General features: G+C 49.3%; 1 protein-coding gene across 5 annotated transcripts in view; it reads right to left on the bottom strand.

The window, feature by feature from the left end:
- ipo11 (importin 11) overlaps positions 1-15,297 on the bottom strand; it is an 878,696-nt gene that overhangs the window by 756,792 nt on the left and 106,607 nt on the right. For all 5 annotated transcript variants that reach the window (XM_072496963.1, XM_072496961.1, XM_072496959.1 and 2 more), the window contains exon 3: positions 15,197-15,297. In XM_072496963.1, coding sequence (XP_072353064.1) covers positions 15,197-15,297 — 101 coding nt within the window. The remainder of the gene's footprint in view (positions 1-15,196) is intronic.

The raw sequence follows: 15,297 nt of genomic DNA on the forward strand, positions 1-15,297 counted from the left end.
ACAGCCCTTCCTCAATCTCCTCCCCCAGCTCTTCTTCCCATTTCCCTTTCAGCTCATCTACCATAATCTCCCCCTCGTCCCTCATTTCCCTATATATATCTGACGCCTTACCGTCCCCCACCCATGTCTTTGAGATCACTCTGTCCTGCACCTCATGCGTCGGGAGCTGCGGGAATTCCCTCACCTGTTGCCTCGCAAAAGTCCTCAGTTGCATATACCGGAATGCATTCCCTTGGGGCAACCCATATTTCTCGGTCAGCGCTCCCAGATTTGCGAACTTCCCATCCACAAACAGATCTTTCAGTTGCGTTACTCCTGCTCTTTGCCATATTCCAAATCCCCCATCCATTCTCCCCGGGGTAAACCTATGGTTATCTCTTATCGGGGACCCCACCAAGGCTCCCGTCTTTCCCCTATGCCGTCTCCACTGTCCCCAAATTTTCAAAGTCGCCACCACCACCGGGCTTGTGGTGTATTTCTTCGGTGAGAACGGCAATGGGGCCGTCACCATAGCTTGAAGGCTAGTCCCCCTACAGGACGCCCTCTCCAATCTCTTCCACGCCGCTCCCTCCTCTTCTCCCATCCACTTACTCACCATTGAGATATTGGCGGCCCAGTAGTACTCACTTAGGCTCGGTAGTGCCAGCCCCCCCCTATCCCTACTACGCTGTAAGAATCCCTTCCTCACTCTCGGGGTCTTCCCGGCCCACACAAAACTCACAATACTCTTTTCGATCCTTTTGAAAAAAGCCTTCGTGATCACCACCGGGAGGCACTGAAACACAAAGAGGAATCTCGGGAGGACTACCATTTTAACCGCCTGCACCCTCCCTGCCAGTGACAGGGATACCACGTCCCATCTCTTGAAGTCCTCCTCCATTTGTTCCACCAATCGCGTTAAATTTAACCTATGCAATGTACCCCAATTCTTGGCTATCTGGATCCCCAAGTAACGAAAGTCCCTTGTTACCTTCCTCAGCGGAAAGTCCTCTATTTCTCTGCTCTGCTCCCCTGGATGCACCACAAACAACTCACTTTTCCCCATGTTCAGTTTATATCCTGAGAATTCTCCAAACTCCCGAAGTGTCCGCATTATCTCTGGCATCCCCTCCGCCGGGTCCGCTACATATAACAAATCATCCGCATACAGAGATACCCGGTGTTCTTCTCCTCCTCTAAGTACTCCCCTCCACGCTATTGCCAGGGGCTCAATCGCCAGTGCAAACAATAATGGGGACAGAGGGCATCCCTGCCTTGTCCCTCTATGGAGCCGAAAGTATGCAGATCCCCGTCCATTCGTGACCACACTCGCCACTGGGGCCCTATACAACAGCTGCACCCATCCAACATACTCATCTCCAAAACCAAATCTCCTCAGCACCTCCCACAGATAATCCCACTCCACTCTATCAAATGCTTTCTCGGCATCCATCGCCACCACTATCTCCGCTTCCCCCTCTGGTGGGGGCATCATCATTACCCCTAGCAGCCTCCGTATATTCGTATTCAGCTGTCTCCCCTTCACAAACCCAGTTTGGTCCTCATGGACCACCCTCGGGACACAATCCTCTATCCTCATTGCCATTACCTTGGCCAGAATCTTAGCGTCTACATTTAGGAGGGAAATAGGTCTATAGGACCCGCATTGCAGTGGGTCCTTTTCCTTCTTTAGGAGAAGCGATATCGTTGCCTCAGACATAGTCGGGGGCACCTGTCCCCTTTCCTTTGCCTCATTAAAGGTCCTCATCAGTAGCGGGGCGAGCAAGTCCACATATTTCCTGTAAAATTCAACTGGGAATCCATCCGGTCCCGGAGCCTTCCCCGCCTGCATGCTAATTCCTTTCACTACTTCCTCTATTTCAATCTGTGCTCCCAGTCCCACCCTTTCCTGCTCCTCCACCTTGGGAAATTCCAGCCGGTCCAGAAAGCCCATCATTCTCTCCCTCCCATCCGGGGGTTGAGCTTCGTATAATTTTTTATAGAATGCCTTGAACACTCCATTCACTCTCTCCGCTCCCCGCTCCATCTCTCCTTCCTCATCCCTCACTCCCCCTATTTCCCTCGCTGCTCCCCTTTTCCTCAATTGGTGGGCCAGCAACCTGCTCGCCTTCTCCCCATATTCGTACTGTACACCCTGTGCCTCCCTCCACTGTGCCTCTGCAGTGCCCGTTGTCAGCAAGTCAAATTCTACGTGTAGCCTTTGCCTTTCCCTGTACAGTCCCTCCTCCGGTGCCTCCGCATATTGCCTGTCCACCCTCAGAAGTTCTTGCAGCAACCGCTCCCGTTCCCTACTTTCCTGCTTTCCTTTGTGTGCCCTTATTGATATCAGCTCCCCTCTAACCACTGCCTTCAGCGCCTCCCAGACCACTCCCACCCGGACCTCCCCATTATCATTGAGTTCCAAGTACTTGTCAATGCACCCCCTCACCCTTAGACACACCCCCTCATCTGCCATTAGTCCCATGTCCATTCTCCAGGGTGGGCGCCCTTCTGTTTCCTCCCCTATCTCCAAGTCCACCCAATGTGGAGCGTGATCCGAAATGGCTATAGCCGTATACTCCGTCCCCCTCACCTTCGGGATCAACGCCCTTCCCAAAACAAAAAAGTCTATTCGCGAATAGACTTTGTGGACATAGGAGAAAAACGAAAACTCCTTACTCCTAGGTCTGCTAAATCTCCACGGGTCTACTCCTCCCATCTGCTCCATAAAATCTTTAAGCACCTTGGCTGCTGCCGGCCTCTTTCCAGTCCTGGACCTCGACCTGTCCAGCCCTGGTTCCAACACCGTATTGAAATCTCCCTCCATTACCAACTTTCCCACCTCTAGGTCCGGGATGCGTCCTAGCATACGCCTCATAAAATTGGCATCATCCCAGTTCGGGGCATATACGTTTACCAAAACCGTCTCCCCCTGTAGTTTGCCACTCGCCATCACGTATCTGCCCCCGCTATCCGCCACTATAGTCTTTGCCTCAAACATTACCCGCTTCCCCACTAATATAGCCACCCCCCTGTTTTTCGCATCTAGCCCCGAATGGAACACCTGCCCCACCCAACCTTTGCGTAGTCTCACTTGGTCTATCAGTTTCAAGTGCGTTTCCTGTAACATAACCACGTCTGCCTTAAGTTTCTTAAGGTGTGCGAGTACCCGTGCCCTCTTTATCGGCCCGTTCAGCCCTCTCACGTTCCACGTGATCAGCCGGGTTGGGGCACTACTCCAAATATTGCTAGCCCCCAGCTTGGCTTGACCCGGACTTTCACCACCTGAGATATTGTTCCCGCCACTCCTCTCCAGAACCCCTCCAGTGCCGGGCATGACCAAAACATATGGACATGGTTCGCCGGACTCCCTGAACACCTTCCACATCTGTCCTCGACCCCAAAGAACCTACTCAACCTTGCCCCCGTCAAGTGCGCTCTGTGAACCACCTTAAATTGTATCAGGCTGAGCCTGGCACATGAGGAGGAATTGACCCTACCCAGGGCATCAGCCCACAAACCTTCCTCGATCTCCTCCCCCACTCCTCCTCCCATTTACCCTTCACCTCTTCTGGTAGCGCTTCCCCCTCTTTCATCTCTTGGTGTATTGCCGAAACCATACACCCGCGATCACCCTGTCTTGAAGTTCCTGTGTCGGGAGCAGCGGGAATTCCCTGACCTGTCGCCTCACGAAAGCCCTCACCTGCATATATCTGAATGCATTTCCCGGGGGTAGCTCAAACTTCTCCTGCAGTGCCCCTAGGCTCGCAAATGTCCCGTCGATGAACAGGTCCCCCATTCTTCTAATCCCCGCCCGGTGCCAGCCCTGGAATCCCCCGTCCATCTTCCCCGGGACAAACCGGTGGCTACCCCTGATCGGGGACCACACCGAGGCTCCCACTGCACCCCTATGCCGTCTCCACTGGCCCCAGATCCTTAACGTTGCAGCCACCACCGGGCTCGTGGTGTACTTTGATGGCGAGAGCGGCAATGGCGCCGTCACCAGCGTCCCCAAGCTCGTTCCTTTGCAGGACGCCATCTCCATCCTCTTCCATGCCGCCCCCTCCCCCTCCATAACCCACTTACGAATCATCGCCACGTTGCTGCCCAGTAGTAGCTCCCTAGGTTTGGCAGCGCCAGCCCTCCTCGGTCCCTACTGCGCTCCAAGTACCCTCTCCTTACCCTCGGGGTTTTGTTCGCCCACACAAACCCCACAATACTCCTACCTACTCCCTTGAAAAAGCCTTTGGGCTTTGGGGAGGCACTGGAACACAAACAAAAACCTCGGAAGGACCACCATTTTTACCGACTGCACTCAACCCGCCAACGAGAGCAGCAACATGTCCCATCTTTTGAAGTCCACCTCCATTTGGTCCGCCAACCTAGTCGGATTCAGTTTGTGTAGGGCCCCCCCAGCTCCTGGCTATCTGGATCCCTAGATACCGAAAACTCCCCTCCGCCCTCCTCAGCGGTAGGTCCCCTATCCCTCTTTCTTGGACCCCTGCCTGTAGTACAAAAAGCTCGCTCTTCCCTACATTGAGCTTATAACCCGAGAACTCCCCAAACTCCCTCAAAGTCTGCATGACCTCCACCATCCCCTCCATTGGGTCCGCCACATACAGCAGCAGGTCGTCCGCGTAAAGCGACACCCGATGCTCTACCCCCCCGCGGACCACTCCCCTCCATTTATTAGACTACCTCAGTGATATGGCCACGGGTTCGATCGCCAATGCAAACAACGGGGGGGACAAAGGGCACCCCTGCCTCGTTCCTTGGTACAGCCGAAAGTACTCCGACCTCCGCCGGTTCGTCACCACACTCGCCACTGGGGCGCTGTAGAGGAGCTTAACCCAGCTAATAAACCCTCCCCCAAACCCAAACCTACGCAACACCTCCCAGAGGTACTCCCACTCAACTCGGTCAAAGGCCTTTTCCGCGTCCATGGCTGCCACTATCTCCGCCTCTCCCTCCTCCGATGTCATCATTATCACGTTTAAGAGCCGCCGCACATTCGTATTTAATTGCCTGCCCTTTACAAATCCCGTCTGGTCCTCATGTATCACCCCCCGGGACACAGTCCTCAATCCTCGTGGCCAGTACTTTTGCCAATAGCTTAGCATCCACATTTAGGAGCAAAATCGGCCTGTACGATCCACATTGCAGTGGGTCCTTGTCTCGCTTCAGGATCAAGGAAATTGTCGCCTCCGACATTGTCGGGGGCAGGGACCCCTCCTCTCCTGCGTCGTTAAAGGTCCTCACTAGCAACGGGGCCAACAGGTCCGCATACTTTCTATAAAACTCCACCGGGAACCCGTCCGGCTCCGGGGCCTTCCCCGCCTGCATGCTCCCCAAACCCTTACTCAGCTCCTCCAACCCGATTGGTGCCCCCAAACCAGCCACCTCTTGGTCCTCCACCCTCGGGAACCGCAGTTGGTCCAGGAATCTTCCCATCCCCTCTTCTCCCCCTGGGGGCTGGGGTCTGTACAGCTCTTCGTAGAAGGCCTTAAATACCTTATTTATTTCCGTTGCACTCTGGACCATAGCTCCCCCACCATCTTTGACTCCCCCTATTTCCCTCTCTGCCGCCCTCTTACGGAGCTGGTGTGCCAGCATCCGACTGGCCTGTTCCCCGTACACGTAGGTCGCCCCCTGCGCCTTCCTCCACTGTGCCTTTGCCTTCCCCGTGGTCAACAGGTCAAACTCCGTCTGGAGCCGTCACCTTTCCCCAAGTAATCTTTCCTCCGGGGCCTCTGCGTATCTCCTGTCCACTCGCAAAATCTCCCCCACTAACCTCTCCCTTTCCATGCCCTCTGTCTTCTCCCTATGAGCCCTGATGGAGATTAGCTCTCCCCTGATCACCAACTTCAACACCTCCCATACCACCCCCACTCGCACCTCCCCATTGTCGTTGGCCTCCAGGTACCTTTCAATACACCCCCTTACCTTAACACACACCACCTCATCTGCCAACAGTCCCACATCCATCCGCCACAACGGGCGTTGGTCCCTCTCCTCTCCCAGCCCCACTTCCACCCAGTGCGGGGCATGGTCCGAAACGGCTATCGCCGAATACTCCGTCCCCTCCACTCTCAGCATGAGCGCCCTGCCCAGCACAAATAAGTCTATCCGGGAGTATGCCTTGTGCACGTGGGAGAAGAAAGAAAATTCCCTGGCCCGCGGTCTTGCGAACCTCCATGGGTCCACTCCCCCCATGTGGTCCATAAACCCCGAGCACCCTGGCTGCCGCCGGCCTCTTTCCCGTCCTTGATCTGGAGTGGTCTAGTGCTGGGTCCAGCCCTGTGTTGAAGTCCCCTCCCATTATCAGTCCTCCTACCTCCAGGTCCGGGATGCGTCCCAACATGTGCTTCATAAATCCAGCATCATCCCAGTTCGGGGCGTATACATTTACCAACACCACCCACGTCCCTTGCAACCTACCACTCACCGTCACGTATCTCCCTCCATTGTCCGCTACGATAGTCATGGCCTCAAATGACACGTTTTCCCACCAGAATTGCCACCCAGTCCCGAGTGAAATACCTGTCCTATCCGTCCCCTTCTTAGCCTAACCTGGTCCGCCACCTTCAGGTGTGTCTCTTGGAGCATAGCCACGTCTGCCTTCAGTCCCTTCAAGTGCGCGAACACTCGAGCCCTCTTCACCGGCCCATTCAGGCCCCTCACGTTCCACGTTATCAGCCGGATTGGAGGGGCTCTCACCCCACATCCACGCCCCGCCGACTAGCCATCTCCTTTTCTGGGCCAATCCCGTGTCCGCGTCTCCCTCACCTCCGTCCCGGCCATCTCTTCTGTGTCCCATTCCCTTTCGTGCAACAGCAACCCTGTTTTCCCCCGCTCCCCCCCTTCCCTCCCCCTTGCTAGACCCCGGTCTAGCTTTTTTGCTTCCCCCATATCACTCCCGTAAGTCAGCTGACGCCTGTTGACCCCGGCTTCCCACGCCATCCCTTTGATCCCCCCCCCCCCACCCCCGTGTGGGAATCTCCCCATCAGTAGATGTTCCTGCGCTCCCCCTCCCATCTTTCTTCCCGCGTGCGGGAGAAAAACCCCGCGCTTTCCAGAGCCTGCCCCGCCCCCCCGACGCAGCTTCTGTTGCGGCCTTGTCTCTCGTCCCCAGCCCATATAACCTTCCCTGCGCGTGCTTACCCCCCTATATACAATCGTCATCTTACTTCAACCCTCAAATACCCCCCACCCTCGCAAACCCTCAATTAGAGTCCAACTTTTCAGTTAATATAGGCGTTTCGAACTTCAGGCGTTTCGAAGTAGTGGCGTTGGCCGTTATATGTGACCCACAGTCGCGCTGGCTGCAACATTCCAAATTTCACCCCTTTCCGGTGCAGCACCGCTTTGGCCCAGTTGAAACCCGCTCTCCGCTTAGCGACCTCCAGTCCAGGTATATTCTAATCTCAGCATTGTCCCACTTGCTGCTCCGCTCCTTCTTGGCCCATGTCAGGACCGTCTCTCTATCTGTGAACCGTTGAAATCTCACCACCATCGCCCTTGGCGGCTAGTTTGCTTTGGGCTTCCGCGCCAGCACCCGGTGCGCCCCTTCCAGCTCCAGCAACCCCGGGGGAGCCTCCGCACCCATCAGCGCCCCGATCATCATGCCCGCATATGCCGCGGCGTCGGCCCCCTCCACTCCTTCTGGGAGACCCAGGATCCTCAAATTGTTTCTCCTCGACCTGTTCTCCAGGTCATCGAGTCTTCCCGCCCACGTCTTGTGTAGCGCCTCGTGCCGCTCCACTTTCACCGCCAGGCCCAAGAGCTCGTCCTCATTCTCACTCACGTTGTCCTGGATCTCCTGGATCTTCACCTCGTGGGCTTTCTGGGTTGCACCAAGTCCTTCAATTAATGCCAGCATCGGCGCCACCATCTCCTTGCCAGCTCCTCGAAGCAGCGCTTAATGTATTCTTGCATCTCTTCTTTGTCCCCGGCCACCGCCATTTTGTTTATTTTACCATTCTTCTCCCGTTGCTCCAGTGCCCTTTTTTTGGCCGTTTCGCTGCGGGTCCGGTCCATACAGGTTAGTGGGGGACCTCTCTCCTCTCTTCCCCACGGGTTGGCTGTGTAAAAAATCCCGTTGGGGCTCTTCTATCGAGCCCGAAAGTCCGTCTTCGCGGGAGCTGCCGATTCGTGCGGCTTAGCTCCGCATAGCCGCAACCGGAAGTGCCTTCTGGAAATCTAAATAGATCACATCCACAGGTTCTCCTTTGTCTAACTTCCTTGTTACCTCCCCAACGAATTCTAACAGTTGTCAGACATGACCTCCCCTTGACGAAGCCTTGATGACTCAGTCCTATTTTATCATTTACTTCCAAGTACTCCGCAATCTCATCTTTAATAATGAACTCTAAAATCTTACACCCATGACTGAAGTCAGGCTAACCGACCTAGAATTTCTTGTCTTTTGCCTCCCTCTCATCTTAAACAGGGGCGTTATATTAGCCATTTTCCAGTCCTCTGGGACCCTCCCTGCCTCCAGTGATTCCTGAAAGATCACCATCAATGCCTCCATAATCTCCTCAGCCAGCTCCTTTAGAATCATGGAGTGTCGTTCATCCAGTCCAGGTGATTTATCTACCTTCAGACCTCTCGGTTTCCCCAGACCTTCTCTTGAGTGATGGCCACTACTTACCTCTGCCCCCTGATTCTCCTGAAGTTCAGGTATCCCACTGGTATCTCCCACCATGAAGACTGATGCAAAGTAACTATTCAGTTCCTCTATCATTTCTTTGTTTCTTATTACTGCTTCTCCAGCCTCATTTTCCAGTTCTTGCCTCTCTCTTACCTTTTATATACTGAAATAAACTCCTGCAATCTTCTTTCATATTACTAGCTAGCGTACACTCATATTTCATCTTCTCCAAACTTTATTGCTTTTTTAGTTGTCCTCTGTTCACTTTTAAAGGCTTACCAATCCTCTGGCTTCCCACTAATCCTTACCAGCTTCCTTGTGTGTTTTTTCTTTTGCTTTTATGCAGCCATGGATGCCTCGTCCTCCCCTTAGCATGTTTCCTCCTCCTTGGGATGAATTTCTGTTGTGCCTCCCGAATAACCCCAAAACTCCTGTCATTGCTATTCCACTGTCTTCCCTGCTAGGCTCCCCTTTCCAATCAACTCTGGCCAGCTCCTCCCTCATGTGTTTTAAGTTACCTTTATTCAACTGGAATACTATTCCATCTGATTCCAGCTTCTCCCTCTCAAACTGCATGGTAATTTCTATATCTTTCTTCATACTTTTTTTCTTCTGCATTTCCAGAGCTCTCTCCCTTTCTCTTTTCCTTTCTCTTTCCCGCATCTGTAACTTCTTAATTTCTATCTGATCTTGCAATTCCCGGATTTCTCAAAATATTGGATCCAGCTAACACCTCTCTTATTTTTAAATGCGTTACGATGCTTTCGATTATCTCAGCATTCTTAGCCTGCTAATTCCATCAATTTCATTTTAGGTACACATTTCAAACTTGCTACAGATACATTGTCCACTTCCAGATCAGATCGAGCTAGACCAAGAGCCATTTTTTTCAGACTTCTTACTTAGTAAACCCCTTTCTACTTGGTCCCGTTTGTTCCTCATTCCCATTGTGTTTAAAAAGTCAAAACAAAACCCTATTCCCAAGGAATTAAGCTTTTTAAGATCCCAGACTCAAACCTTCAATTTCTGTCACAAACCACACGGATGGTACCTGTAAGGTGTGCATAGTTTTGTTTTTGGAATGGTGAGGAGTCAAATGAAATCCTAGTGAGAATTGTTAAGGAATGGGTTAAGAAACATTCCAATTAGATGTCTCATTGATGTTAAGCATCTAATAATTGACACTGATATGTAAAGGGGTTGCAGGTGGCATTTGTTTGTGTGGTGTGGTGATAGAGTTTTATATAAGAGTGTGTTCAAGGAAAATAAAGGTGTTTTGGGAAAGAAGCTGAACTCTTGACTCTTTACTCAACAGCAGCCATAAGGCAACAAGAATAATCAGCCCAGTTGCTGTGTCACAATCATTAAAGAATATTTATTACATTGAAGACAAAACAAGCACAAACTCTACTCTCCGACAGTTACATATATGAATTACTAAATATAATTCCCGTACCGGCCACCCCGAACAGGTGCCGGAATGTGGCGACTGGGGGCTTTTCACAGTAACTCCATTGAAGCCTACTTGTGACAATAAATGATTATTATGTGGACCATATCCATTGTTCCAAAATATATCTACGTTTCTTGAACTCAAGACTTCCCCTTTGCCCCAAACAACATCCAAATTAAATAGAAAACATGGAAACATAGAAAATATAGGAGCAGGGGAAGGCCATTCGGCCCTTCAAGCCCGCTCCACCATTCATTATGATCACAGCAGATCATCCAACAGCCTCATTCAGCTTTCCCCCATATCTTTTGATCCCCTTCACCCGAAGTGCTATATGTAACTGCTTAAGTGAAAAAAAACAGCTTATAGTTATCACATGATACAGGAAGGATACTCAAGTCTGGGAAACATCTTGTCCTGGTCCCGCAACAATAGTTAAACTGTTATTACGAAGGCTTTCTGCAGATCCTTGGGTTGAAGAAGTAAAATTTGGCATCCAGCCTGCTTGGTGGAAACTAGCCTGTCTGCTTCGGAGGCTGTTGGGTGTCAACTGGCCCCCACTTGCTGATGAGGTTCCTGGCAATTATACCTTTACTCCACTTTGATTCGGCCTTCTGTGTATTTGCTTGTCTGCTCCTATCAAATTCCTTGGCTCTCGGCATTAGCATGTGTATACCTCCTTCATCTCCCAATCATCTAGGCAAACTGTTTCTAATAGTAAGATATTAAAACTCACATTCTGATCTCAAATGTCTTCTAATCTCGTTACCGGGAGAGACGCATCTCATCCGGTCTTTTGTCATGGGCTACTGCTGTTGCGAGGTAGATTTCTATCTGCTTTGGGCACATCACACCTATCATGCCTTGTTAAATCTGTGTTACTGCTGGTACTAAGAAAATTATAACAAAGATTTATGTCAGCTTCACTGCTGTTTGTAATTGAAATGTTTATACTTTTTAAAACTGTCAAGAAATGATGATAATCTGAAACTTCCAACGTATTTTTAAAATTATTTTCTTATTTCTACAATATAAAATATAAAATCAGGATGAGGAGAGACAAGTCCAGGTTTGCATTCTTTTCTGGAATCATGAAAAAATTAATAGTTTCATTTATGGCACAGCCAGCCATTCAACCCATTGAGTGCTTGCATGCTCTCTCTGGAACAAAATATTCAACCCCATTCCCCTAGTCTACACTGAGAGCCCTGCAAGTTTATTCAATTTCCCATTTAATTCCTTTTTTGAAATCATTTCTGCTTCCACTATCCTAATGGGCAGTGAATTCCAGGTCATTACCATTTACTGCATTAAAAGTTCTTCATCACATTCCCCTTGAATCACTTGCCCGAAATGATACATCCGCGCCCCCTTAAGTCTTTGTACGATGAGCTAATGGGAACTTTTTCTTTGTCTACCTCATCCAAATCTGCCCTAATCTTGCCCAACCCAATCGAATATCCCATCAATGTTCTTTGCTCCAAGAAAATCAACACCAGTCTCTCCAGCAAAAATTGAAAATGCTGGAAAATCTCAGCAGGCCTGGCAGAATCTGTGGAGAGAGTAAATCGAGTTAACGTTTTGAGTTTGTAATAATATCTGGTATTGACCAGTACTGGGTAAGGAATTGGTGGCAAGGAACTGGTCCTACATTTTGGTAATCTGTTCCTGGCTCTGGTAGCATTGCACAAAGATTGCGAAAGTTTAACTGCAAGGGGAAGATCCTCTAGTCTGCTATGAACTCGGATGTGGACTCAAAACTTTTTCTCTCTACACAGTTGCTGCCATAATGAGTTTTTCCAGCATTTTCTGCTTTTGTTACAAATTCCAGCATTCACAGTGGTTTGTTTTTATACTAGCTTCTCCAAGCTTATCTTGTAGCTAAAATTCCCCACTCCTGGGACCACTCTAGTAAATTTCCTCTGCACTCTCTCTGGGACCTTAACATGATTCCTAAAGTGTGAATCCAAAACTGGATGTGATACTTTAGTTGTGGCCTAACCAGAACTGTATACAGGTTCAGTATTACTTCCCTGATATTGTACTTCATAACTGTTTATAAACCTCAATATCCCATCTGCTTTGTTAACCATTCTCTCAATACGTTCCGCCACCTTCTCTGATCAAAGCACCTGTTCGGATGTCACTTTTTGGGGTAGAAGTAGCTCCCCCAGAGATTTGATCAGATGTTTGTACAGGGGCAACTGGAGAAGGCTGTATCAAAGCCATAATCCATCTCAAGCAAAGAACCAACAACCCCTATTATGTCTATAGACTACAACATTCAGACTTACAAACAAAAAAATTGTTGCTTCAGCTAGTACTGCTTTCTTGCGCATCTGATCCACTGCTCTCCATTTTCCTCCAGTACCTACCACCATTGTCTGCCTTTTGTTGAAGCAGATAGCTGCAAGCAGTTTCATCAATTATTCTGATTACTTATTCAATCGTTTCAGGCCTATAGTGAGGGCAGCACGGTGGCGCAGTGGGTTAGCCCTGCTGCCTCACGGCGCCGAGGTCCTAGGTTCGATTCCGGCTCTGGGTCATTGTCCATGTGGAGTTTGCACATTCTCCCCGTGTTTGCGTGGGTTTCCCCCCACAACCCAAAGATGTGCAGGGTAGGTGGATTGGCCATGCTAAATTGCCCCTTAATTGGAAAAAATGAATTGGGTACTCTAAATATTTTTTTTTAATTTCAGGCCTACAGCAGTTTAGACTGGAGAGCTTTCAACAGATTTTTTTTTTTACTCCAATATGTCAGACTTTCAAGGTCAGCTTAGCTCTCCTAATGTTACCAAATCTGAACAAATGTCTGTAAATGTTACATGCCATCGAACTACACAGAATGACATAGTGGAATGATAAAAGTGGATGGGCAATTAAACATACCATCCTGGCTGAACAAATGGTTGTCAATCAACCTCTAGCTTCCAAATTTCCCCAGTGGTCTTAAGTTAAGTCAGCTGTTTGGGGATGTCAATCGTGATATCTAAAGCACATAACGTTTTTTTTGCAGAACAAAGTTGACCTTGTTTTGTTAATTTTGTACGTCATGAGGAGCAAATTAAAATTTATGCCATCAAGTTAAATCCTCTGTAATGTCCCAAGTTCTAGCAGAAGTTGCACAGTCTGATAGTGTTTACTCTTCTGAAAGCTCGGAGAACAGGAGGGTTTTACAGCAATCCCAGGAAGCTAATTACAAAGGTGTCAGTCAGTTTGACATCTGCTGCAGTGCTAAGCGCAAGAGCAATATCAGTTCAACCACAAAAATGTAACAGAATATTGCGGTAACAAGGCGGCAAGCTTGCTGATCATACCCAGGTCTCCTCTGGAGGTTCGCAACATCACAGATGCCAGTCTTCAGCCAATTCAATTCCCTCCATGTGATATAGGGAAAGGGCAAAAAGCACTGGATTACTGCAAAGGCTGTACACACTGTTAATATTCCAGCAGTAGTGTTGAAGACTTGTGATCCAGAACTAGCTGCACCCTTAGCCAAGTTGTTCCAGTTATGACAATATGGAAAACGACCCAGGCGTGTTCTGTCCACAAAAAGCAGGACACATCCAACCATGCCAATTAAAACCCCATCTGTCTGCTCTGGATCATCAGCAAAGTGATGGTAGCAGCCATCGACAATGCTATCAAGAGGCACTTACTCAACAGCAACCTCGTCACTGACTCTGAGTTTGTGTTCCAGCAGAAACACTGAGCTCTGGCCTCATTACAGCCCTAGTCCAAACATGGACAAGAGAGGTGAACTCCAGAGATGAGGTGAGCCTGACTGGTTGTGGTTGTTGGAGATCAATCAATTCAGTCGCAGGATATCGCTGTATGGGGTCCTAGAGATAGTGTGTCTTGGGCCCAACCATCTTCATCTGCCTCATTAATGGCTTTCACACTATTATAAGGTCAGAGGTGGGAATGTTCAGTAGCATTTACACCTCCTCAGATACTTCAGCAGTCAGCGTCCATATGCAGAACAATACAGGCTCGGGCTGATAAGTATATTTGCGCCTCAAGTGCCAGGCAATGACCATCTCCAACAAGATAGAACATAGAACAATACAGCGCAGTACAGGCCCTTCGGCCCACGATGTTGCACCGAAACAAAAGCCATCTAACCTACACTATACCATTATCATCCATATGTTTATCCAATAAACTTTTAAATGCCCTTAGAGGCAGTGGCATAGTGCTATTGTCGCTGCACTAGTAATCGAGAGACCCAGGGTCATGCTCTGGGGACCCTGGTTGAATTCACAGCTGATAGTGAAATTTGAATTAAAATTCTAATGATGACCATGAAACCATTGTCAATTGTCATAAAAGCCCTTCTGGTTCATAATGTCCTTTAGGGAAGGACATTTGTCGTCCTTAGCTAGCATGGTCCATTGGTGACTCCAGATACAGAGTAATGTGGTTGACTCTTAAATGCCTTCAAGGATGAGCAATAAATGTTGGCCCAGCCAGCAACATCCACATCCCATGAATGAATTTTTTAAAAATAGGGAATCATCTGCTCTTGACATTCAATAGCACTGGAGCTGGAGTGCAGATCCAACACTTCAGAAACTTGAAACCATCCAGGACAAAGCAGCTGGCTTGATTGTGACCCCTATCCACCACCTTCAACATCGATCCCCTCTACCAACGACAAATAGTGGCAGCAGTGACTGCCATCTACAAGATGTACTGCAGGAACACACCAAGGCTCTTCCGACAGCACAGGAAACCTGTACCCTCTACCATCTAAAAGAACAAGTTGATATAGGGAAACATCACCACCTGGAAGTTCCTCTCCAAGCCACTCACCATCCTGACTTGGAAATATATCGCCGTCCCTTCACTGTTGCTAACTCAAAATCCTGGAACTCCCTCCCTAGCACTGTGGGTGTTCCTCCACCACATGGACTGCAATGGTTCAAGGCGGCAACTCACCACCACTTTCTCAAGGGCAATTAGAGATGGGCAATAAATGCTGGCTTAGCCAGTGACACCCACATCCCATGAAATAAGAACAAAGATCTGATTTCTAGTGTTCAATAAATCTGTGGAAAGAAAGACTTAAAAGCATGATGAGATTCCAAATGCAAAACTGAAATACTTACTGTGGAGCAATACGTCGCCAGTATCGGTCGATTCCATTTTTGAAGTACAGCACAGCAAGCCACCGTACATTTATATCTAGTGCATGATTATTGAAGATATT

This window comes from Scyliorhinus torazame, chromosome 3 (assembly GCF_047496885.1).
Source record: "Scyliorhinus torazame isolate Kashiwa2021f chromosome 3, sScyTor2.1, whole genome shotgun sequence".
Classification (NCBI taxonomy): Eukaryota; Metazoa; Chordata; class Chondrichthyes; order Carcharhiniformes; family Scyliorhinidae; genus Scyliorhinus; species Scyliorhinus torazame.